The sequence below is a fragment of the Trachypithecus francoisi genome, unplaced genomic scaffold (genome assembly GCF_009764315.1).
Source record: "Trachypithecus francoisi isolate TF-2019V2 unplaced genomic scaffold, Tfra_2.0 Lachesis_group1, whole genome shotgun sequence".
In the NCBI taxonomy this organism is placed as follows: domain Eukaryota; kingdom Metazoa; phylum Chordata; class Mammalia; order Primates; family Cercopithecidae; genus Trachypithecus; species Trachypithecus francoisi.
Window position 1 is genome coordinate 98,046,002 of NW_022681454.1, and position 25,384 is coordinate 98,071,385.

Genomic DNA, 25,384 nt, shown 5'->3' on the forward strand with positions numbered 1-25,384 from the left:
ATGAAGATAATGAGCAAACCACGACAATGATTACAGCATAAAACAAAGAAGACAACTTCCACACAAACGCAGAAATTACTTTTATTATGTTAAAATATTCCTTAATTAGCTAGCAATTATTTATGTGGAGGAGAGTCCGGAAAACAGGTTCATGACTGAATTATCCTTGTCCTTGATTATATTCATGAATTACAAATATCACTATTCTCTGGAGTAGCTGTGAAGCTCTATGAGGCTGTGAGGTTACAGGCACTTCTCCCTGCCTGTTAAGCTGCTTCCATTGCATCACAACAGGATGGACATTATTTTTCTCTTTTGAATTAAATCTTTACAACAGTTCGAATGCTGTAAAAGGAACCAACATACTAAGTTTTAAATGATACCTTTAAGACCACTAAAATTGTTTTTCGACTCTCCATTGCCTCAAACTCTGTGTCATTATTACATTCTATGATATACAGTTAAAGAGAAAGCTTACCTCTTTCCAGAATGCATCAGTTCAAAGGCTTTGTTAATTTCATCAAAAGACAGATTGTGAGTCACAAATTCATCAACTTTTATCTTTTTGGACATATATTCAGACACCAACTTTGGGACACTTTCAACACTCTTCCATCCTAAAAGAAATCACACATTAATTTATTCAACAAATTCCTGCAATATGCTTGTTACTTAATGGAGGACACAAACGCATTTAAAAGAATGAATTTTTTGATGAGCTAAAGGGTAATGAAAAATCCAAAATAGCATGGAAATGAAGAATTTGACAAACACCTTTCAGTTAAGAAGTAAATACTTGAAGATGGCCGAATAGGAACAGCTCCAGTCTACAGCTCCCAGCGTGAGTGATGCAGAAGACGGGTGATTTCTGCATTTCCAACAGAGGTACTGGGTTCATCTCACTGGGGCTTTTTGGACAGTGGGTGCAGCCCACGGAGTGTAAGCCAAAGCAGGGCAGGGCATCACTTCACCCGGGGAGCGCAAGTGTCGGGGAATTCCCTTTCCTAGCCAAAGGAAGCCGTGACAAACGGTACCTGGAAAATTGGGACACTCCCACCCTAATACTGCGCTTTACCAATGGTCTTAGCAAACAGCACACCAGGAGATTATATCCCATGCCTGGCTCGGAGGGTCCCATGCCCACGGAGCCTCGCTCACTGCTAGCATAACAGTCTGAGATTGAGCTGCAAGGTGGCAACAAGGCTGGGGGAGGGGTGTCCACCATTGCTGAGGCTTGACTAGGTAAACAAAGCGGCCCAGGAAGCTCGAACTGGATGGAGTCCACTGCAGCTCAAGGAGGCCTGCCTGCATCTATAGACTCCACCTCTGGGGACAGGGCATAGCTGAACAAAACGGGGTAGAAACTTCTGCAGACTTAAATGTCCCTGACAGCTTTGAAGAGAGTAGTAGTTCTCACAGCATGGAGTATGAGATCTGAGAACGGACAGACTGCCTCCTCAAGTGTGTCCCTGACCCCCGAGTAGCCTAACTGGGAGGCACCTCCCAGTAGGGGCCTACTGGCACGTCATACGGCCAGATGCCCCTCTGAGACGAAGCTTCCAGAGGAAGGATCAGGCAGCAACATTTGCCGTTCTGCATTATTTGCTGTTCTGCAGCCTCCACTGGTGATACCCAGGGAAACAGTGTCTGGAGTGGACCTCCAGCAAACTCCAACAGACCTGCAGCTGAGGGTCCTGACTCTTAGAAGGAAAACTAACAAAGAGAAAGGACAGCCACACCAAAACCACATCTGTATGTCACCATCATCAAAGACCAAAGGTAGATAAAACCACAAAGATGGGGAGAAACCAGAGCAGAAAAGCTGAAAATTCTAAAAATCAGAGTGCCTCTTATCCTCCAAAAGAACGCAGCTCTTCGCCAGCAACAGAACAAAGCTGGACGGAGAATGACTTTGATGAGCTGAGAGAAGAAGGCTTCAGACGATCAGTAATAACAAACTTCTCTGAGCTAAAGAAGGATGTTCGAACCCACTGCCAAGAAGCTAAAAACCTTGAAAAAAGATTAGACGAATGGCTAACTAGAATAAACAGTGTAGAGAAGACCTCGCCTGATGTAGCTGAAAACCATGGCACAAGAACTACATGACACATGCCTAAGCTTCAGTAGCCTATTTGATCAACTGGAAGAAAGGGTATCAATGACTGAAGATCAAATGAATGAAATGAAGCGAGAAGAGAAGTTTAGAGAAAAAAAGAGTAAAAAGAAACGAACAAAGCCTCCAAGAAATATGGGACCATGTGAAAAGACCAAATCTATGTCTGATTGGTGTACCTGAAAGTGACGGGGAGAATGGAACCAAGTTGGAAAACACTCTGCAGGATATTATCCAGGAGAACTTCCCCAACCTAGCAAGGCAGGCCAACACTGAAATTCAGGAAATACAGAGAAAGCCACAAAAATACTCCTCGAGAGGAGCAACTCCAAGACACATAATTGTCAGATTCGCCAAAGCTGAAATGAAGGAAAAAATGCGAAGGGCAGCCAGAGAGAAAGGTTGGGTTACCCACAAAGGGAAGCCCATAGACTAACAGTGGATCTCTCAGCAGAAACTCTATAAGCCAGAAGAGAGTGGAGGCCAATATTCAACATTCTTAAAGAATTTTCAACCCAGAATTTCATATCCAGCCATAAGCAGAGGAGAAATAAAATCCTTTACATACAAACAAATGCTGAGAGATTTTGTCACAACCAGGTCTGCCTTACAAGAGCTCTTGAAGGAAGCACTAAGCATGGAAAGAAACAACTGGTACCCGCCACTGCAACATGTCAAATTGTAAAGACCATTGATGCTAGGAAGAAACTGCATCAACTAATGAGCAAAGTAACTAGCTAACATCATAATGACAGGATCAAATTCACACATAACAATTTTAACCTTAAATGTAAATAGGCTAAATGTACCAATTAAAAGACACAGACTTGCAAACTGAATAAAGAGTCAAGACCCATCAGTGTGCTATATTCAGGAGAACCATCTCACGTGCAGAGACACACATAGGCTCAAAATAAAGGGATGGAGGAAGATCTGCCAAGCAAATGGAAAGCCAAAAAAAGCAGGGGTTGCAATCCTAGTCTCTGATAAAACAGACTTTAAACCAGCAAAGATCAAAAGAGACAAAGAAGGCCATTACATAATGGTAAAAACATCAATTCAACAAGAAGAGCTAACTATCCTAAATATATATGCACCCAATAAGGAGCACCCAGATTCATAAAGCAAGTCCTTAGACACCTACAAAGAGACTTAGACTCCCACACAATAATACTAGGAGTCTTTAACACCCTACTGTCAACATTAGACAGATCCACAAGTTAACAAGGATATCCAGGAATTGAACTCAGCTCTGCACCAAGTGGACATAATAGTTATCTACAGAACTGTCCACCCAAAAGCAACAGATTATACATTTTTCTCAGCACTGCATCACACTTATTCCAAAATTGACCACATAGTTGGAAGTAAAAGCATTCCTCAGCAAATGTAAAAGAACAGAAATTATAACAAACTCTCTCAGAACACAGTGCAATCAAACTAGAACTCAGGATTAAGAAACTCACTCAAAACCGTCTAAACTACATGGAAACTGAACAACGTGCTCCTGAATGACGACTGGGTACATAACGAAATGAAGGCAGAAATAAAGATGTTCTTTGAAACCAATGAGAACATAGACACAACATACCATAATCTCTGGGACACATTTAAAGCAGTGTGTAGAGGGAAATTTATAGCACTAAATGCCCACAAGAGAAAGTAGGAAAGAGCTAAAATTGACACCCTAACATCACAATTAAAAGAACTAGAGAAGCAAAAGCAAACACATTCAAAAGCTAGCAGAAGGTAAGAAATCTAAGATCAGAGCAGAACTGAAGGAGATAGAGATGCAAAAATCCCTTCAAAAAAAATCAATGAATCCAGGAGCTGGTTTTTTGAAAAGATCAACAAAATTGATAGACCACTAGCAAGACTAATAAAGAAGAAAAGAGAGAAAAATCAAACAGATGAATAAAAAATGATAAAGGGCATATCACCACCGACCCCACAGAAATACAAACTACCATCAGAGAATACTATAAACACCTCTACGCAAACAAACTAGAAAATCTAGAAGAAATGGATAAATTCCTGGAATGCACCCTCTGAAGACTAAACCACGAAGAAGGTGAATCCCTGAATAGACCAAAAACGGGTTCTGAAATTGAGGCAATAATTAATAGCCTACCAATCAACCAAAAAAAGTCCAGGGCCAGACGGATTCACAGTCGAATTCTACCAGAGGTACAAAGAGGAGCCAGTACTATTCCTTCTGAAACTATTCTAATCAATAGAAAAAGAGGAAATCCTCCGTAACTCATTTTATGAGGCCAGTATCATCCTGATGCCAAAGCCTGGCAGAGACACAACAAAAAGAGAATTTTAGACCAATATCGCTGATGAACATCAGTGCAACAATCCTCAATAAAATACTGGCAAACTGAATCCAGTAGCACATCAAAAAGCTTATCCACCATGATCAAGTTGGCTTCATCCCTGGGACACAAGGCTGGTTCAACATATGCAAATCAATAAACGTAATCCATCATATAAACAGAACCAAAGACAAAAACCACATGATTATCTCAATAGATGCAGAAAAGGTCTTCGATAAAATTCAACCGCGCTTCATGCTAAAAATTCTCAATAAACGAGGTATTGATGAGATGTATCTCAAAATAATAAGAGCTATTTATGACAAACCCATAGCCAATATCATACTGAATGGGCAAAAATTGGAAGCATTCCCTTTGAAAACTGGCACAAGGCAGGGATGCCCTCTCTCACCACTCCTATTCAACATAGTGTTGGAAGTTCTGGCCAGGGCAATCAGGCAGGAGAAAGAAATAAAGGGTATCCAATTAGGAAAACAGGAAGTCAAATTGTCTTCCTGCAAACTGTTTGCAGATGACATCACTGTATATTTAGAATACCCCATAGTTTCAGCCCTAAATCTCCTTAAGCTGATAAGCAACTTCAGCAAAGTCTCAGGATACAAAATCAATGTGCAAAAATCACAAGCATTCCTATATACCAGTAACAGACAGCCAAATCATGAGTGAATTCCCATTCACAATTGCTACAAAGAGAATAAAATGCCTAGGAATACAACTTACAAGGGATGTGAAGGACCGCTTCAAGAACTACAAGTCACTGCTCAACAAAATAAAAGAGGACACAAATAAATGGAAGAACATTCTATGCTCATGGATGGGAAGACTCAATATGGTGAAAATGGCCATACTGCCCAAGGTAAGTTACAGATTCAATGCCATCCCCATCAAGCTACCAATGACTTTCTTCACAGAATTGGAAAAAAACTAAAGTTCATATGAAACCAAAAAAGAGCCCGCACTGCCAAGAAAATCCTAAGCAAAAAGAACAAAGCTGGAGGCGTCACACTACCTGACTTCAAACTATACTACAAGGCTACAGTAACCAAAACAGCATGGTACTGGTACCAAAACAGATATATAGACCAATGGAAAGGAATAGAGCCCTTGGAAATAATACCACACATCTACAACCATCTGATCTTTGATAAATCTGACAAAAACAATAAATGGGGGAAAGGATTCCCTATTTAATAAATGGTGCTGGGAAAACTGGCTAGCCACAAGTAGAAAGCTCAAACTGGATCCCTTCCTTACACTTTATACAAAAATTAATTCAAGAGGGATTAAAGACTTAAATGTTAGACCTAAAACCATAAAAACCCTAGAAGAAAACCTAGGCAATACCATTCAGGACATAGGCATGGGCAAGGGCTTCATGACTAAAACACCAAAAGCAATGGCAACAAAAGCCAAAATTGACAAATGGGATCTAATTAAACTAAAGAGCTTCTGCACAGCAATAGAAACTACCATCAGAGTGAACAGGCAACCTACAGAATGGGAGAAAATTTTTACAATCTACCCATCTGACAAAGGGCTGATATCCAGAATCTACAAAGAACTTAAACAAATTTACAGGAAAAAAATCGACAAGCCCATCAAAAAGTGGGCAAAGGATATGAACAGACACTTGTCAAAAGAAGACATTTATGCAGCCAACAGATACACAAAAAAATGCTCATCATCACTGGCCATCAGATAAATGCAAATCAAAACCACAATGAGATACCATCTCACACCAGTTAGAATGTCAATCATTAAAAAGTCAGGAAACAACAGGTGCTGGAGAGGATGTGGAGAAATATGAACACTTTTACACTGTTGGTGGGACTGTAAACTAGTTCAACCATTGTGGAAGACAGTGTGGCGATTCCTCAAGGATCTAGAACTAGAAATACCATTTGACCCAGCAATTCCATTACTGGGTATATACCCAAAGGATTATAAATCATGCTGCTATGAAGACACATGCACACATATGCTTATTGTGGCACTATTCACAATAGCAAAGACTTGGAACCAACCCAAATGTCCATTAATGATAGACTGGATTTGAAAATGTAGCACATATACATCATGGAATACTATGCAGCCATACAAAAAGGTGAGCTCATGTCCTTTGTAGGGACATGGATGAAGCTGGAAACCATCATTCTGAGCAAACTATCGCCAAGGACAGAAAACCAAACACCGCATGTTCTCACTCATAGGTGGGAATTTAACAATGAGAACACTTGGACACAGGGTGGGGAACATCACACAACGGGGCCTGTCATGGGGTGGGGGAGGTGGCAGGGATAGCATTAGGGTATATACCTAATATAAATGACGAGTTAATGGGTGCAGCACACCAACATAGCACATGTATACATATGTAACAAATGTGTACCTTGTGCACATGTACCCTAGAACTTAAAGTATAATTCAAAAAAAAACCAATAAAACTATGGATATAAAAATAGCTATGGATATAAAAAAAAAGAAGTAAATACTTATGAGAATTTTCCTTTCTCTGTATTAAGATTTATTAAAACCTCATTAAGTTTTGGCCTATTGAGACTTTTAAAACTGCCCACGACAGAACTCTGGAAGTCTCAACAACAAGCTTATTTAGGTCCACATCAGCAAAGATTTCTATAATTATGATATTCAAGTAAGAAAAAAACTCATATAATACAGGACTTTGTTTCCTTGGTTTTAAATTTAACAATGAAATAGGAATAGCATCTCAGAACAGAAAACTATGAAACTAAAAAATGAAACAGAACTCTTAGCTAAATGGTAAGATTTTAAAGAAAATTAGGTGCTTCAATTTCTCACTGTTTCTAAAGAAGCAACACAATCAACAAGAAGCCTTCTACCTTCTAAGGATGCTTTCAACCATATTTCAAACCTCTTTTGAGCCTTTTCCAAACCTCCTCCCTTATATTCTCCACTAATTATTCTTTCCCCACAAATTGTGGGGATTTTTTCTTTCTTTTTAAACCTGGTAACTGAGATGACCACAGCCACTCCTGTTCTCTAGACAAAAACTTCTATTATCTTTGGATCATATTTTAGCAATGCAAGGGGCCTCAATGATACAGTGAATTACCCAACCAGCATGTGCCAGAATGAGGCTTCAGTTAGAGGTTACTACCAAGACCCCCTGGATCAGCCAGGCTTGGAATGCCCTTTCAAATACAGCCATGGAAAAAATGATGCCCCCAAATAGCATACACAGCTTACAAAGTTTCTTCTATGATACTCTGCTGTGGCATATATCTAGAGCTTTGAAGAGGAGGGCAAATCAGATAGACATTTTCTAAGGCAAATTCTGTAGTTATAAAGAAGGAAGACTTTGGCCAAACCCCTCATTTTAGCATACTTTCCAAATCTTTTCTTCTGGCCTTCAAAAAAGCTGGCATAATATGAGGCAGAGGACCTTAAAAGACAACCTGTGAAACACAGATCATTCAAAACACACGCGATGTGATTTTTTTCTTTAGGAGGATGATGAAATACAAATATATATTTTGAAAGCCCTTTAAAAACTTTAGACTCATTCATTCACAATCGTTGGGAAATACAAACATGTTGTGACATCTTTTCTCCTCTGGCTGAGCAACCATGGAAAAGATAGAAAGTGTTTCCCTGCAACCCCAAACCACCAAGGACTTTTTAGGATCACAAGGGAAAAATGATCAGTCTAGCAGCTTTTTGATTTTATGATAAGGCTTCATCCAATGAAATATTTTCAGTTTGAGACTCAATATTGGTTACTGCTAAAATCATACATCACTGGATGTATTATCACATCCAGTGATCACTGTACTCCGGGAAAAATGAATAAAAATGTAACAAGCTACTTGAGTCCACAAGAAGAAACACACAATGGCTGATACTGTTTGCTTACTTTGCAATCAACTTCCTGCCCCTGTTATACCCATAACTACTTCCTCACTAACAGAATATTGATTTGTTTCTTTTACAGAATATGCACCAAGTGGCCCTATGTTTCAGGAGAAGGTGAATACCTCTCCAGTCCTAGGGGTAGATAGTGACTGAGTCTGAATCCCTTCTAATAAAACAGACTTGCATGCAACAACTTATAATGAGAAGGCAGCCCATGAAGATTCTTGTTAATATAAAAAAATTAGGCTGGAATTAAACATCTGCCAATGCAAATAACAAAAGAGAAAATGCAGTAATCTCATCCACTGAATTACCTCCAAAGGCAGTGCCTTTCCATGTGCGACCTGTTACCAGCTGGAATGGACGAGTGGCAATTTCTTCACCTGAAGCAGCTACTCCAACCACCACGCTAACGCCCCAGCCCTTGTGACACGCCTCAAGTGCTGCTCTCTGCAGGCACAGATATGACCAAATCACAGAAGTCAGTGCATTTTCCTGAGAATAACTGCTTCCCAGAAACTTCTAGAGATGCCATTGTTTTTAAAGAAAATGGCAACAAAAGGCCAAACTTAACATTTAGTGAGCTCAATTTCATTGAATAATTTATATTTTCATTTACTTTTTTTTTTTTGAGATAGCCTCCCTCTGGCACCCAGGCTGGAGTGTAGTGGCATGATCTCGGTTCATGGCAACCTCTGCCTCCCAGGTTCAAGCGATTCTCGTGCCTCAGCCTCCCTAGCAGCTGGGATTACAGGCATGCGCCACGACACCCAGCTAATTTTTATAGTTCTAGTAGAGACGGGGTTTCGTCATGTTGTCCTGGCTGGTCTCGAACTCCTGGCCTCAAGTGATCCACCTGCCTTGGCTTCTCAAAGTGTTAGGATTACAGGCGTGAGCCACCACTCCCGGCCTGAACAATTTATTTTAACAAATTAACCTGGTTAATTTGTTAATTGTTAAAGTTAAATATTAATAAATTAAAATGTTTATTTGCTTTCTATTTTAAAAAGTAAACTGTAGTTAAACTCTAAAGGATTTAATTTTAAAAAGCAGGCAGCAGAATTAATAGTAATACTTTTACTGAGTGTCTAGGTAGGTTTAAGTAGGTATTGTTACTACAGGTTGGTTATCTTTTATCTGAGATGCTTGGGACCAGAGCATTTTGATTTTTGGATTTTTTCGGAATTGGAATATTTGCATCGTATTTATTGGCTGAGCATTCCTAATCTGAAAAGCTCCAATGAACATTTCCTTTGAGCATCATGTTGGTGCTCAAAGTTTCAGATTTTGGAGCATTTTGGATTTTTGGATTAGGGATCGATGTTCAACCTGTACCTGCATTTTATAGATGAGGAAACTGAGGTTGAGAGAAGCTGTTTGTTCGGGGTCACTGAGTTAGTAAGTGGATGTGTATTTGATTCCAAAGCCCATGCTCTGCACAACTGCTTTATTCTGTCTTTTCATTTCATGAGACATGCACTTAGCAGGCATTGAAAGGCAAAGACACATCTCATCCTTCCCTGAGCTGTTCTTGTATCACTTCCCACTGTAGTTCAAATAGATATTTTCACCTTCTTTCACTAGAATAATTCTTATCAAGAAACTTTCCTTTGCCAAAACAATTTTTAATCTAAAACTGCACTTCAAAGAAAGCAGTTCCATAAATTAAAAAGGAATGAAGCTCATACTCACCATGACCTTCACATTACCAATACATTCAAAGGAATAGTCCACTCCTCCATCAGTCATCTCAATGAGCACTTCCTGGATGGGTTTACTAAAATCCTGAGGGTTAATACATTCAGTGGCTCCAAACTCTTTGGCCCTTGCAAATTTATCTTTATTGATGTCCACACCAATGATCCGGGATGCACCAGCCACTTTACAGCCCATGATAACTGCCAATCCAACTCCTCCCAGGCCAAAGACCGCACAAACAGAGCCAGGCTCCACCTAGGAGTAAAGACAGTTTATAAAGTACGCATTCTACCAGAGTCAAGAGAATCGCTGGGTTTCATACAGATGGGCCAATTTCACTATTCTAGGACAGTTTCACTGAATTAAATTAGAAGGCAGAAGTAAAATCCCAAGTCAATCTCTTACCTTGGCAGTGTTCACAGCAGCACCATAACCAGTAGAAATGCCACAACCTAGAAGGCAGACTTTATCCAAAGGTGCTAAAGGATCTATTTTAGCAACAGAGATATCAGCCACAACTGTGTATTCAGAAAATGTGCTGGTTCCCATGTAATGCAAAATTGTCTTTCCTTTGCAAGTAAATCTGCTGGTACCATCTGGCATTAATCCTTTCCCTTGAGTGACTCTAAAGAAAATAAGAAGTGAAAAAGGCAAGTTGGAATTAGGTTTCTAAGAACCCACAGGAAAAAGAAATCAGTTTTAAAAATAATGACAAGTAAATATTCAGAAAGTGTTGTAAACTAAAATTTTGAATGTATTTATTAGTAATTTAGCACCTTGCAGCAAAGCCTTATAAACGAAATTTATAAGAGATTTATAATCTTATCCATCTTTTCCAATATTCACTAGCCTTCTAGATCATACTGTTAGAATATTGAACTCATTTTATGAGGTACAACTTATGGATCAGTTGGAATTATTTTAAAATCCCATCATTAAAACGGTGGGCTGGGTGCAGTGGCTCACTCCTATAATCCCAGTACTTTGGGAAGTTGAGACAGGAGGACAACTTGAATCCTGGAGTTTGAGAGTAGCCTGGGCAACATAGCAACACCCTACCTCTACAAAAAATAAAATTAGCCAGGTGTAGTGGGGCACATGCTTGCAGGAGGTTCACTTCAGTCCAGGAGTTTGAGGCTGCAGTGAGCCGTGACTGTGCCACTACATTCCAGCCTGGGTGACAGAATGAGACCCTGTCTCAAAAATTAAAAAAATGAAAAAACCTCTGTGAGCAAATATTACTTCATAAAGGATAAAGCCAAAACCAGTATCTATGCAAGCAGAGATTACAAACCATTAACCAGATCAGCTGACGAAAACAGATGGCCAAACTGGCTAATTTATATCTTTCAGGAAGCATTTTTCTGAAGTGTAACTAACAGTCCTCAATAATGCAAGTTAAATTACCTCTTCACTTTGTTTTACCTGTGACTTGGTTACACCAATAGGAAAGAAAACCCAAAAAGCTTACAAGGGCCACGGATGCAATAAATGGTAACAAAAATTACTTTTGCTATTCTAAACAGAGGTGATATAACATCCCGCTTAGGAGTACCCACCCTAGGCCGGGCGCGGTGGCTCAAGCCTGTAATCCCAGTACTTTGGGAGGCCGAGGTGGGCGGATCACGAGGTCAGGAGATCGAGACCATCCTGGCTAACCCGGTGAAACCCCGTCTCTACTAAAAAAAATACAAAAAAAAACTAGCCGGGCAAGGTGGCGGGTGCCTGTAGTCCCAGCTACTCGGGAGGCTGAGGCAGAATGGCGTGAACCCGGAGGCGGAGCTTGCAGTGAGCTGAGATCCGGCCACTGCACTCCAGCCCGGGCGACAGAGCGAGACTCCGTCTCAAAAAAAAAAAAAAAAAAAAATGGAGTACCCACCCTAACGTCAGAGCACTTGGGTTCAAATCATGTGTCATCTGAGCAAGTTAATTAATCTTTATGACTTCATTTTCTCACCAGGAAATGCTGAGAAACATAGGTAACTTCCTTTGCAGATTGCTATAAAAATCTAATGAGATATTATATGAGGCTTCAGCATTGTGTCTGGCACAGAATTGATGTTTAGTAATTATGTTATTTTAAATAAAATAAACACTATAATTGCTTTGTTTTTTTTTGAGACAGCGCAGGCTGGAATGCATAGCTCACCACAGCCTTGAACACTGAGGCAGGAGGATCGCCTGAGCTCAAGTGATCCTCCTGCATCTGCGCACCAAGTAGCTGGTACTACAGGGGCATAGAGACGGGGTCTTGCTATGTTGCCCAGGCTGAACACTATAATTTGATGTATACTCTTAGCTAAACTCTTTGGAACATACATATGAATAAATACACAGATGAGAAAATAGACTGCCTCTAGATTCAAGAGCAAATACATTTTCTTTGAGAGAGAAACAAATATGACCAGAAACAAAGAACAGGTAACAAAGCTCCATCAAAAATAATTTTTTTTTGAGAAAGGGTTTTACTGTGTCGCCCAGGTTGGAATGCAGTGGCACATCACTGCTCACTGCAACCTCAACCTCCAGGGCTCGTGATCCTCTCACCACAGCCACTGAGCAGCTGGGACCACAGGCACGTGCTACCAAGTTCGGCTAATTTTTAAAATTTTTTATAGAGAGGGGATTTCACCAACGTGTGCACGTTGTTCTCTAACTGCTGGACTCAAGTGAACCATCTGCCTCAGCCTCCCAAAGGGTTGGGATTATAGGTGTGATCCACTGCACCCGACTAAAAATAACTACTATATCTTAATGAGAACAATTTAAATTTGGTTAGCCCTCCTTAATGTGAGAAGTATTCTAGAGGAGTTTCTTGAACAAACGGTGATATGGAATACATTTTATGCTTTGAAAGAATTTCTCAAAATGGTAACAATCACAAAGAACCCATCACCATTACTGTATTTCACGTGTTGCAAAATTTTTCAGACTGTGTTTAAAATTCCCTTTCAAAGCGATTATTATTATTATTTTTTTTTTGGTTCTGGTTTTACCAAAGTAACAGGATTTGCATTATAAAATAAATGGAATTTTGTTTTCCAAAAATATAAACTAATTTTGTCAATGGCATTACAAACAAATGGATCTCCCATACAATGCTGGTACAAGTGTAAACTGGTACAAGTACACCAGAGAGCTGTAGATGCATATCCTATGACTCAGCAATTATAATCTCAAGAAAATGCTCAAAAGAAAGCAATGCTTATATCCATCAAAAGACATGTATAAATAAGAATGTTCCTAGCAGCATTAACTGTAACCACCCAAAACTGGAGTAACCTAAATGTCCATCAACAGGAGAACAGATCAATACTGGTATTCTGAATGGAATAAGACAGAGCAACAAAAAAGAACTACTGACGTATATGCAGCTTGATATATCTCACAGACATTATGAAAGAAAGAAACCTGACAAAAGAGCACGCACTGCATGACTCTATTTATACAAAGGTCACAGTGAAAGGAATCAGGACAGTGGTAACCTAGGAGGGAGGCAGGTTCTGACTTGGAAGGGACATGAGGGGCCTTGTCAGGTGCTGGCAGGGTTCTCTATCTTGATCTGGGTGATGTTCAAACCAACAGGTGTTTACATACATAATTATTCATTGAGCTGTACACTTAAGATCTATACACCTTAAGTGCTTTATAATATGCACGCTCTACCTGAATTTAAAAGAAAACGGAACACACACAAGGGGATCTTAAATTTCCTCAAAGAGGTAGTTCTTTCAGTGTTGTTACCCACTACAATAAAAACCACTACCTTTTCTGTGTCAAGGAGTTAGGTTATCTCCTGCGGTCTTCCTAACAGCCTTAGTGGGTAAGTTTTATTACTCTCACTTACTGGACAGTAAAATGGTTCATAAAAATGATTTTGTTTAATCTCACAAGCATGTTTTTCCTTACTACATAGTTTGGCAAATTTAGCCTACTGTTTTGTGAAGAGAATGGGTACCGAAAATTCTGTTTTATATCTTAATGGCTGGTGACACTGGACAACATTACTCCATAGTTTGGCAAATTTAGCCTACTGTTTTGTGAAGAGAATGGGTACCAAAAATTCTGTTTTATATCTTAATGGCTGGTGACACTGGACAACATTACTACATAGTTTGGCAAATTTAGCCTACTGTTTTGTGAAGAGAATGGGTACCGAAAATTCTGTTTTATATCTTAATGGCTGGTGACACTGGACAACATTACTACATAGTTTGGCAAATTTAGCCTACGGTTTTGTGAAGAGAATGGGTACCGAAAATTCTGTTTTATATCTTAATGGCTGGTGACACTGGACAACATTACTACATAGTTTGGCAAATTTAGCCTACTGTTTTGTGAAGAGAATGGGTACCGAAAATTCTGTTTTATATCTTAATGGCTGGTGACACTGGACAAACCCCTTAGTTTCTCTCCCTTTTTTTCCTGTAAGAAAAGTCAGTATATTTATGGTTTGCTTTATAAAAGTTACTATAATACAATGGTATACAGTATTGAATTCACAAAAATATGAACAAATTTTTATAGCAAGACACACTCACAATGAAAACACTGCTTCAAAGCAAGTTACATCCAGATGACAGTGTCTATACACACAAACATCCCTAAAACTGAATGGTTCTTTTCTTTGCAGCAGGAGGGAGGGAGAGAAAAGAAAAAAAGATAGCAGATACCCTCAACTCTTCAAAAGCAGAGATTTGTTCAATGAAAAATAAAGGAGTTGAAAGAAAAATGAGCCAACAAATTTCCAGATTATGACAAACCATTCCGGGGCAGGGTTGGGGGGGTGGCACGGTAGGGGATCCTGGGGAGAGGGAGGGCCCAGTTGCCTTTGTGAAGACCAGCCAAGGTTAACATGCGGCACCACAGCTGGCAAGGTGAGGCCAGGGTGAGGCATGAGGTGGAGTCACTCCCCTGGTCTCTTCACATCCCCACTACTTCCTTCTTTCATGGGGCGGAGAGGAAACAGAATGCAGACACCCCTTGGGGGCTGTACAAGTTACTTAAATCAGTCACCTCTATAAGCTACACATTTCCTCATGTGAAAAATAAATGTTTCTTCAGTTGCACAATTAGGCAGAAAACTGCAAATAGTAGAGAAGGTTGCTGCTGTGCCCAGGTACCCTCTCTGTGTCAAAACTTCTTAATTTCTGAGTCTTCTCTCATCTGTGAAAACGGGGATAGTAGTGAGGTTGCTATAAAAATGGTATGAAACCACTGATATACAATGCACTGTATAAACTGCCACATAACTATTTATTCTTATCATTGTTAATATGACCTTGTGGAACAGGAATTAAAAAAAATTAAAGTATGTGTAAGCAAAAACTCAGTTATATGTAAGAAAACCCAATTTCCCCTGAGGAAGAGAAAGAGCTGGAGTCCTTTAAAATTAACTGCCTGTTTTTCTATGGCTAGTGAGCCTTATCTCTCTCTCCCTTTCCCAGGCATTGTGAAGACTCTGTTTCTCTAGCTGTGCAGCTGCAAGGTCACAGACAAATAATCTCAAGTCGCAAAACATGTTGTTCCTTGAAAAGTAAGAAATGATGTAATGCATGTCTCAATTGAATAACTGTCTTTGTTTCTCGCTTCTGTAATATGCTCCCCCGTGTAGAGATCTCTCCCCGCCCCACGAAATGCTTAAAAGGTATCTTGACTCTTTGTTTGGGGCTCAGTCCTTTGGATGTTAATCCAACTGGGTTGGCGCACCTAAATAATTAAGTAATTCCTCCTCACCCCCTCAGTCTCTCTGATTCCTTAATTATCCCGCAGCACTTGTGTTTTAAGAAGAATATAAAAAGATACTAACCTTATCTTCTGGCAAAGGTTAGTTTTAGGATTTAGACAAAATTTGCATTCTCCACACTGTGGGATGTAAAGCGGAATGACAGTGTCACCTGGAAACAAATGCAAAGACATCCTGAACAGGTAGTATCTATTTCTAAATGAAAACACCAGCCTTTGCAAATTCCTGTCAACTGATGTGGCTTTGCAAAGTTAACAACTTCAAATCTTAGAACTTTACCTAGGTAACATCAGATACTGTCTGACCATGCAAAAAGTATGTTTCAATATTTTTATCTAAATGAAACTCTTTAAACAATAACTGAAGAACAATGAAGTTATACACTTCAAAATCCTGCTTCATTGATGCATCTCTAAAAATTCTTCCAAAATTGGTTTCGGAAATGTACTTAAAAAGTTTCACACAAACAGTAGTCTGCAAAATCAGAGAGAAAAAAATATCCAAATATTTGTGCTTCCCAGATGAGGAATAAACTCTTTTGACAATCTACTTAGATGATACCTGTTAATATGTAGTGGGTAGTTTTATCAGAAAAACAATTTCCCCATAGGAATAAGCCAAAATCATCAAACAAGTGCTTCAAATATCTCCTTACCCGCCTTCAGTTTAGTAACTCCCTCGCCAACACTTTCCACAATTCCAGCACCTTCATGTCCCAAGATCACTGGAAAACAACCCTCAGGATCAGCTCCACTCAGGGTATAGGCGTCGGTGTGGCAAACTGCAGTGGCAATGATCTATTAGGACATTAAAACAATGAATGTTTAAGTGTGTGTGCATGCAATTCAGAGGTACAGATACAAGAAAAGTCATTTTATTATAATACTGTATTTCACTGACTCTAACACACATTTCTTTCGTATTTTAACTTCTCTAAATTCAGCATGTGCTTATAATCAATGGCGTCTTAACAATTAGAATTGGCAGCAATTTTTTAGTGGTACTTAAAAGCAATGGTGCATTTATATGCAATGAAATAGGGAACATCCAGTCCCTGTTTCAGTGCATGTTAGCAAGAGAAGGTGAACAAGGTCATTTTATGGGCACCATGCCTTCAAGCATGGAGAGAAACATCACCTGTGTGCAAAACAGGTGGACTCCATCTCACTGCTAGTTTTCTCATGACAGTTGGGAAATATTATTTTTAAAGAGGTAATGACTACTTCAGAAATATGCCAGTCTGGTTGAGTCTGGGCCAAAATTCAGAACTTTGAGAGGAACCAACTCCCTTTTTACAAACCAGACACAAGTTCTATTTAAATGAGCCTGTTATCTCTCTCTCTCTGGCTTTCAAGGTAACTTATTATTATTATTATTATTATTATTTGAGACAGAGTCTCGCTCTGTCACCCAGGCTGGAGTGCAGTGGCATGATCTTGGCTCACTGCAACCTCCGCCTCCTGGGTTCAAGTGATTCTCCTGCCTCAGCCTCCCGAGGAGCTGGGATTGCAGGCACGTACCACCAGGCCCGGCTAATTTTTTGTATTTTTAGTAGAGATGGGGTTTCACCATGCTGGCCAGGCTGGTCTTGAACTCCTGACCTCGTGATCTGCCTGCCTTGGCCTCCCAAAGTGCTGGCATTATAGGCGTGAGCCACCATGCTCGGCTGTAACTTATCTTTTAAAGCCACCAAAAGCACAGAAAGGCAAAATCTTGGAGTAGTTCTATTTACGTGTCTCTGCTCCTGGCTTATATATCCACTTACAATGTAACAATCTTTGCTACCTGTCTGCAGTTTTGCAGGGAAGATGACTGTACTCATTGTGTCCATACTGCTCAGTGAGCACAATGAATACCCACTGAGCTGTGCGGGCCCTTAATATATCCAGGACAAACATCTTCTTCAGTGGCAAAATCACAATCAGCTTAATTTCTGAATTTGAAGGAAAAAAAGCACTATTATTAAAAGATTTCAAATTCCTGGGTATGGGTTGGAAAGGACCTTAAGATGTTATTTGGGCCAGCTGCGGTGGCTCACACCTGTAATCCCAGCACTTTGGGAGGCCGAGGTGTGTGGCTCACTTGAGGTCAGGAGTTGGAGATCAGCCTGACCAACAGGGTGAAACTCCGTCTCTACTAACAATACAAAAATTAGCCAGGCATGGTGGCGCATGTCTGTAATCTGAGCTACTAGGGAGGCTGAGGCAGGAGAATTGCTTGAACCTGGGAGGCAAGGGTTGCAGTGAGCCGAGATCACACCACTGCACTCCAGCCTGGGCAACAGAGTGAAACTCTGTCTTAAAAAAAGAAAAAAAAGAAAAAAAGAAAAAAGATGTTATTTGGTCCTGGTCTGCTCCACCTGGTATGTAGGATCTTTGGGGGCATGAGCCAGTATGTGTGGTGTGTGTTCAAAGTGAGATGGTGGGAGAAGTATATTCCAAGTCACAGCTCTTTTTTGCTGTGACTCTTTTCCTAGAATGTTGATGATCACTACTCGAAAGCACTAATTTTATATCAAAACAAGTAGAGAGTAGTAGAATGCTAAAATAAACACATGAAGTTTTCTACATGCCAAGGTTTCAAAGATCTCTCCAGCTGGCTGCCTTGTACAATATGCCTCTCTCCAGGGGTAACATCATTTCTCTGCCACCAGAGGTTGAGAAGCACTAGAATAATGAATTCCCTGAACCCGACCCTTGTCCGCCAGGGTGGGTGCATTTTAAAGCTCTCTAAGCAAGCTGACTTCACTTGCTTGTTGCTCTATTCAATCAGGAGCCTCTTCTCAAATCTTGTTTAGTCGCTGTAGCAAAACTGAAGACCATTTCTGTCAGAGGCATTTTAACCAGAGCGACTCCATCTTGAATAGGCACTGGGTAAAATAAGGCTGAGACCTACTGGGCTGCATTCCCTGGATGCTAGGCATTCTTAATCACAGAATGAAATAGGAGGTTGGCACAAGATACACGTCAGAAAGACCCTGCTGATAAGACAGGCTGGGGTAGAGAAGCCAGCAAAAACCCATTAAAACCAAGACGGCAATGAAAGTGACCTCTGGTCATCCTCAAGGCTCATTATAGGCTAATTATAGTGCATCTGATACCAAAAGGGAGTCTCACCAGTGCCATGAGTTTACAAATGCCACGGCAATGTCATGAAGTTACCCTATATGGTCTAAAAGGGGGAGGAATCCTTAGTTCTGGGAATTGCCCACCCCTTTCTTGGAAAACTCATGAATAACCCTTTGTTTAGCATATAATCAAGAAATAACTATAAGTATACTCAGGTGAACAGCCCATATTGCTGCTCGGTCTATGGAGTAGCTATTCTTTTATTTCTTTGCTTCTCTAATAAACTTGCTTTCACTTTACTCTGTGAACTCACTCCAAATTCTTTCTTGCCTGAGGTACAAGAACCCACTCTGGATGTCAGAATAAGGAACCCTTTCTGGTAACATTTCTTCTTTTGTTTCTAACATGTCAGCATATATTTAAAGTTATGTAATCAGCAGAAAAATGAGTATCCTACAGAGTTACCTTAAACCCCAACTGCAGAAGATAAATTGCAATAATCCAATGACCCATGGGGATAGCTGTTCAGCCCAAGATCAAAGCTAAAAAAGATGGAGAAGCATGCTGCAAAGGTGAGGGATAAGAGAAGGATGTTATGATTGTAAGGCTGGATGACTTTCAATACCTTTTCTTTGACACTGTCCTTTGGGATTTATCCTCTGCAGATCTCAGATCTACTCATCTATCCAGAGACCTCCTTGTGTCTTTTTTTTTTTTTTTTCCAGTGCCTTAAATATATCATTACCTTGATTCGAACTTCATGAACCTTTGGGGGTGCCACCTCTATCTCCTCTATGGAGAGAGGCTTTCCAGCCTCCCAAGCAACTGCAGCCTTGCACTTGATAACCTGAAGTGGGGAAAAAAGGGGAGTAAGCTGTTTATCCTCCTAAACAAATAACTACTTAATAGCCAATTTAGATACAGATTAATGCTAACCTTAAAAAGTGTATCACAGATTCACAAAGAAACATATGTTTTCCAAGTGATGTTTTTAGATTTCATACAAATAGTAGACATCAAAAATGATTTAATTGAGATGATTACCTGGTCAGATAGAAAAGCATCTTTTGGTTAAAAAGTTGTACTCATCAAATATTTAATGGCCCTCTACAATGCATAGCAAGAGCAGGTTAAGAACACAAGTTCCGAGACAATCTGATTCAGCAGGTCTGGCATGGTGTCCAAGAAATCTGCATGCTTAACATGTGCGGGAAGAAATTCTTTTGATCAGGCTGTTCTGAATACCACTGGTTTGGTGCAAAACTGCAGGGTGGGAAGGAGGATTAGGAGTGTAACAATGAGGAGCTATATCCCTTGTAACCGCACGGGCCAATACAGCAGCCACTTGCACTTAGAAAATGACCACAGGCCGGGCGTGGTGGCTCACGCCTGTAATCTCAGCACTGTGGGAGGCTGAGGCAGGCAGATCACGAGGTCAGGAGTTCAAGACCAACCTGGCCAGCATGGTGAAACCTCGTCTCTACAAAAATACAAAAATTAGCTGGGCATGGTGGTGCACATCTGTGTGGTCCTAGCTACTCAGGAGGCTGAGGCAGGAGAACGGCTTGAACCCGGGAGGTGGAGACTGCAGTGAGCCGAGATTGTCCCACTGAACTCCAGCCTGGGCAACAGAGCGAGACGTCATCTCAAACAAAACAAAACAAAAAAAAAACAAACAAAAAAAGAAAACAGAGATATGCTATAAATATAGCTGGACTTTGAACACTTAGTTCAAAGAAAAGTAAAAATATCTCATTAACAGTATTTTAAAAAATACTGCTTACATGTTGAAATGGTATTTTGATTATGTTAAGTAACATTATTTATGTTATTATAAACTATTAAAACTTCACTTTTTCCTTTTTAATGTGGCTACTGAAAAATTTTAAATTACACAAGTGACTAATATATCTATAGCAAACAGAGTTGCTTTAGAGATTATAGTCAGTATACCCTCCACAACCAGAGAATCACATGTAATGAGAAAGGTCCTGATTAGTTTACCTTACACTTGAGAAATGCGTTGACAGACTAAAGGTTGTAAACCACTGGGTTCACAGGAGACAGATTTTAAAGTTAATAATTACAAAGAGTGTGATTTAAAGACGGGCACAAAGTAATACAGAAAGCAAAAAAAGTAGATTAAGAGCGTAACTTTGCTTGGTTTGGGAGAGCTTCACTTCCAACCGGGATACTGAAGGATGAGGAAAAAGTAATTATAAATGGTGATAAAACACCTATATATAGGGTGATTGTGAGGACTAAGTAAGAATGAATATGAAGTCCCTGGCCGGGCGCCGTGGCTCAAGTTGCCTGTAATCCCAGTACTTTGGGAGGCCGAAGTGGGCGGATCATGAGGTCAGCAGATTGAGACCATCCTGGCTAGGTGAAACCCAGTCTCTACTAAAAATACAAAAAATTAGCCGGGCGAGGTGGCGGGTGCCTGTAGTCCCAGCTACTGGGGTGGCTGAGCCTAGAATGCACCACTGCACTCCAGCCTGGGCGACAGAGCTTAAGAAAAAAAAAAAAAAAAAAAAGAAAGAATGAATATGAATATGAAGTCCCTAACACAATTCTTGGCGCAGCATAGCTTTGCAAAGTAAGTTAGTATATTGGCAGCAATAGAACAAACGGTTGAGGAAAAGGAGAGGTGAACCGGATAGAGATAAAAAGAATGGCCTCTGTAGGCCAGGCGCGGTGGCTCACACCTGTAATCCCAACACTTTGGGAGGCCGAGATGGGCGGATCACCTGAAGTCAGGAGTTCGAGACCAGCCTGGCCAACACGACGAAACCCTGTCTCTACCAAAAATACAAAACTTAGCCGGGCATTGTGGCGGGCGCCTGTAATCCCAGCTACTCGGGAGGCTGAGACAGGAGAATTGCTTGAACCCGGGAGGCGGAGGTTGCAGTGAGCCAAGATCAAGCCACTGCACTCCAGCCTGGGCAACAAAGAGTGAAACTCCATCTGAACTGGAAAAAAAAAAAAAAAAAAAAGAATGGCCTCTGTAAATTGGTGAGGCTGGAAATGATCGTTTTTTAAAAGTAAATTGCAGATATTAAATCTTATAGTACAAAGAATCAGACACTGCATTAGAATCTGTTTCACTTCAATGTGCCATAAATTTCAACTCCACAATTCAGATTCAGAATACTAACAATTAAGTTATGCAACCTGAAAATCCAGAGAGACAAGAATACTAAATTTGATGGCCTGCTCCCCTTTAAAAAATGTCTTACAGGAGCCTAACCTTTCCTTTTTACTGACAATTCTAAGCAAAACAAAGTCCCACTCTAAATCCGCGGGAAATGGCACTACTTCAACATTTGAACTATAGTAACAATTACAATCTTTCACATTCTGTGAACAAAGACACTCAGCAATAAGGAAAAGCAACTACCAAGTTTAAGTCTGAAAGACTGGTTAGAGTTTCTTTCTTTCAAACTCCAGTATGTTAAGGCCATATGTCTTACTAGAAAATGTCCAAATTTGCAAAGCATTAAAATAATCAGCAACTTTTTAGACTATTTATGTTATTCGTAATTTCTGCCTTTCTTTACTGTCTAATGTGTATTTTATGAACTTGTCATCTAGGAGCAATCTCAGTCCGCCATCACAACCGACCTCAAACCACAGTTTTGGTAAGATGCCCCCATCTCGCGGAGGTGTTTGTTATGTGAGGACTAGAGGGAATATAAATCTCTTGGTGTTCAAGCGCTCGAAAATGTTTCTGAAAGGGACGTAGGGGTCTTTCCAAAATACACTCCTTGGAGGCACAATAATTAAGGCGTAGGCTCAATTATGAAACACAAGCAACCTAGGAGTTAGGAGCACGGGCCCTGGCTGCAGCTCTGCCAAGTATGCAAGCTGCAAGAACGACCCAGAGCGAGTTACTTAACTTCGTGTAAGAAGCAATGCGTGGCCGCTCCTAAGCCATTTCCACTGGGATACCGTCCTGACCAGCCCCTGTCCCCCACTCTCCGGCTCTCCCACCCCCACCCCGCTCCGGCTGTCCCAGAAGCAGCAAAGAAAGCTGCTTCCCAACTGAAGAGCCGAGACAAAGCTTCCTTCTCTTTCTGCCCCGCTGAGCCGCTCGCCGGGGCCCAGTTTCAGAACCAGGAGCGAGATCCCGTCCTGGGCCGAACCTCGCGCGTCCCCGAGGACAGCAGCCTGGTCCCATGCCATGCAGTCCCTCCCTCGTACTCAGGGCCCTCCGCTCAGCGGGCGCTACCTGGTTCGCCATGTCCACGGGTTTTGGTCAGCGCGGGGTGCAGATAATCCGGGTGGGCCTCGCGGCGACGGCGGCGTGGGCGTGGCGAGCGCCTAGCGAGGGGGCGGAGCGTGGGGGCGGGCTTGCAATGGCGTCAACCGGAAGGGCGGTGGTCGAGCTGTGGGCGTGCAGCTAGGTTGTGGATTCCCGGGTGCACTTGCTGGCGATGCTGCGTGGCGCCGGTTTCGTGGCTAAAATCTGACTGACTTATTGCAGAACTCGTTTCTTTGTCCGGAAAGGGCTCCCCTGTGTAACTTTACAGCAGTTATCGTAGGTGAGGCTTGCAAATTACAGATGTGGACGGTGAGGGAAGGGGAATTTCACTGATAGCGCTTGAGAACCAGTAAGAGATCTGCAACAGCTTTGTGCTCCACTGGCAAATGCGTCCTCCTCTAATACGCATTATGTGTGCTTGCAGACACAAGGAGTAAGATACAGCCCCTCAAGGGACTCGCCACAGGGAGAGGACACAGAGCTGTGAGAATAAAGGGGCCACAAAGGAGGAGAGAGGCATTTGCTGAAAACTTCCCAAGCTCCCATTCCAGCAGTTCCTGAAGGGTAGGTAGGATTTTGGGGAGACAGTAGAACATGGGCAGAGTTGGAAGAAGGAGATGAGGGGAACAAAACGTCTCCTGATCCTGGACAGTTTGATGTGTTAAGAGTGGGCCAGAGTGTAGAGAGAGAGAATGGAGTATTTGCCGGTTTACTCTTTGTTTGTTTGAGACAGTCTCGCTCTGTCGCCCAGGCGGTAGTGCAGTGGTGCGATCTCGGGTCACTGCAACCTCCGCCTCCTAGGTTCAAGCGATTCTCGTGCCTCAGCCACCTGAGTAGCTGGGATTACAGGCACACGCCACCACGCTGGCTCAATTTTGTATTTTTAGTAGAAATGGGGAGTGGGGGCGGGGGGGTGGTCTCACCATGTTGGCCAGGCTGATCTCGAACTTCTGACCTCAAGTGATACGCCCACCTCAGCCTCCCAAAGTGCTGGTATTACAGGCATGAGCCACTGCACCTGGCCTGCCGGTTTACTCTTAAACTCTGTTGTAAACGCTGGATTTTGTTAAAATAGCTCTATCAGACACACTGCTCTTCTCTGTTTTTCAGTCTTTTTCATGGCTCTTTTCCTGGGTACATATGGTAAGATTATGTCCAAAGTCTTTCCGTCCCTTCACTCCACTCTCTCACTCACACTATGGCTTTTAACTTCTGTTTATGGAAAGATGACTACCAGATTATTATCTCCAACCAGGATGGCTCCCCTAAACTCCAGACTTAGACTGGATTTCTGTCTCCATGAGGCTATCTCACAATCGAATGCAACTCCTAAAACTCATATTAATATTTTCTCCTTAAAGGGACTCTTCCGTCTGTGTGTTGACACTCTTCACGTACTTGCCCCAGCCAGAAACACGAGAGTCACAACTTCTCCCTCTCCCTCAGTCCCTGCATTCAGTTTGTCACCAAACCCTAAATATCTCTCTGGTCTTGTGCCCCTCTCTCCCCACTGTTGCTGCATTAGTTCAGGCTTTCATAATTTCTTACAGGATTACTGAAAGATCCTCCCATCTGATTTCTTTGATGCCAGGCCCTTTAATCTGATACTTAAAAAGGAAAGCCCTGTTAGTGATCTTTCCAAAACGTAACATCAATCAATGCCATTTCCTATTTTCCTTCAATAATTTTTGAATGAGGTAGGCTATAAACAAATACCATTCTTCCATTTAAAAATATTCAAGGGAGAACAAATGGATAAAATCCAAAGTCTTTAGGCCAGTCAGGCCCTGAATTACTTCATTCTGTATATGTCTCTATCCTTACTTCCTGCTCTTCTGCCAAATTTCACACCAACCTTTAAGGAACATTCGTAGTTCCTTAAAAGGACTATGCTTTTTCTTGATTCCAGGCCTTTGTGTATGCCAATACTTCTGCTTGGAATGCAGCAAGCAGTTTCTAGTGGGAAAAAAAAGAGTTTTGGCAGAGAGTTAGTTTTCTTTTCTCTATTGCAGATACATTGTTTATTTTCTGGAAAGAGACACTTGCATTTTTGTAGTACCTTGTTTAACAATAATAGACAAAACTTCAGGTTTCTGGTCTGACATGTAAATAATTTAGAAGTCATCATTCCATCCTAACAAGAACTAAAAAGCTAAACAAAATGAGAAATTAACAACTCTTCTTAGAACTGCAGGAGAAGTGGGGTCACAGGGAAAACAGCTTCCCCAAAATTAGAGACACAGATGGGTGGATTCAAAGAAT

General features: G+C 41.1%; 1 protein-coding gene across 1 annotated transcript; it reads right to left on the reverse strand.

The window, feature by feature from the left end:
- Positions 1-56: 56 nt before the first annotated feature.
- On the reverse strand, positions 57-23,242 carry ADH5 (alcohol dehydrogenase 5 (class III), chi polypeptide). Its single transcript, XM_033214875.1, has 9 exons — positions 23,090-23,242; positions 19,604-19,705; positions 16,446-16,587; positions 15,854-15,941; positions 10,450-10,669; positions 10,039-10,299; positions 8,661-8,796; positions 479-617; positions 57-345 (listed from the first exon to the last, which is right to left on the reverse strand). The coding sequence occupies exons 1-9, from the start codon at positions 23,099-23,101 to the stop codon at positions 321-323; spliced, it is 1,125 nt and encodes a 374-aa protein (XP_033070766.1). The 5' UTR covers positions 23,102-23,242; the 3' UTR covers positions 57-320.
- Positions 23,243-25,384: the final 2,142 nt, after the last annotated feature.

Coding starts and splice junctions, on each gene's coding strand:
- ADH5 (XM_033214875.1), bottom strand. Junction 8,797..10,038: donor TTGGTAATGTGAAGGTCATG/GTGAGTATGAGC, acceptor CTGTGCCTGCAG/AGAGCAGCACTTGAGGCGTG. Junction 618..8,660: donor GAAAGGCACTGCCTTTGGAG/GTAATTCAGTGG, acceptor GATTTCTTTTAG/GATGGAAGAGTGTTGAAAGT.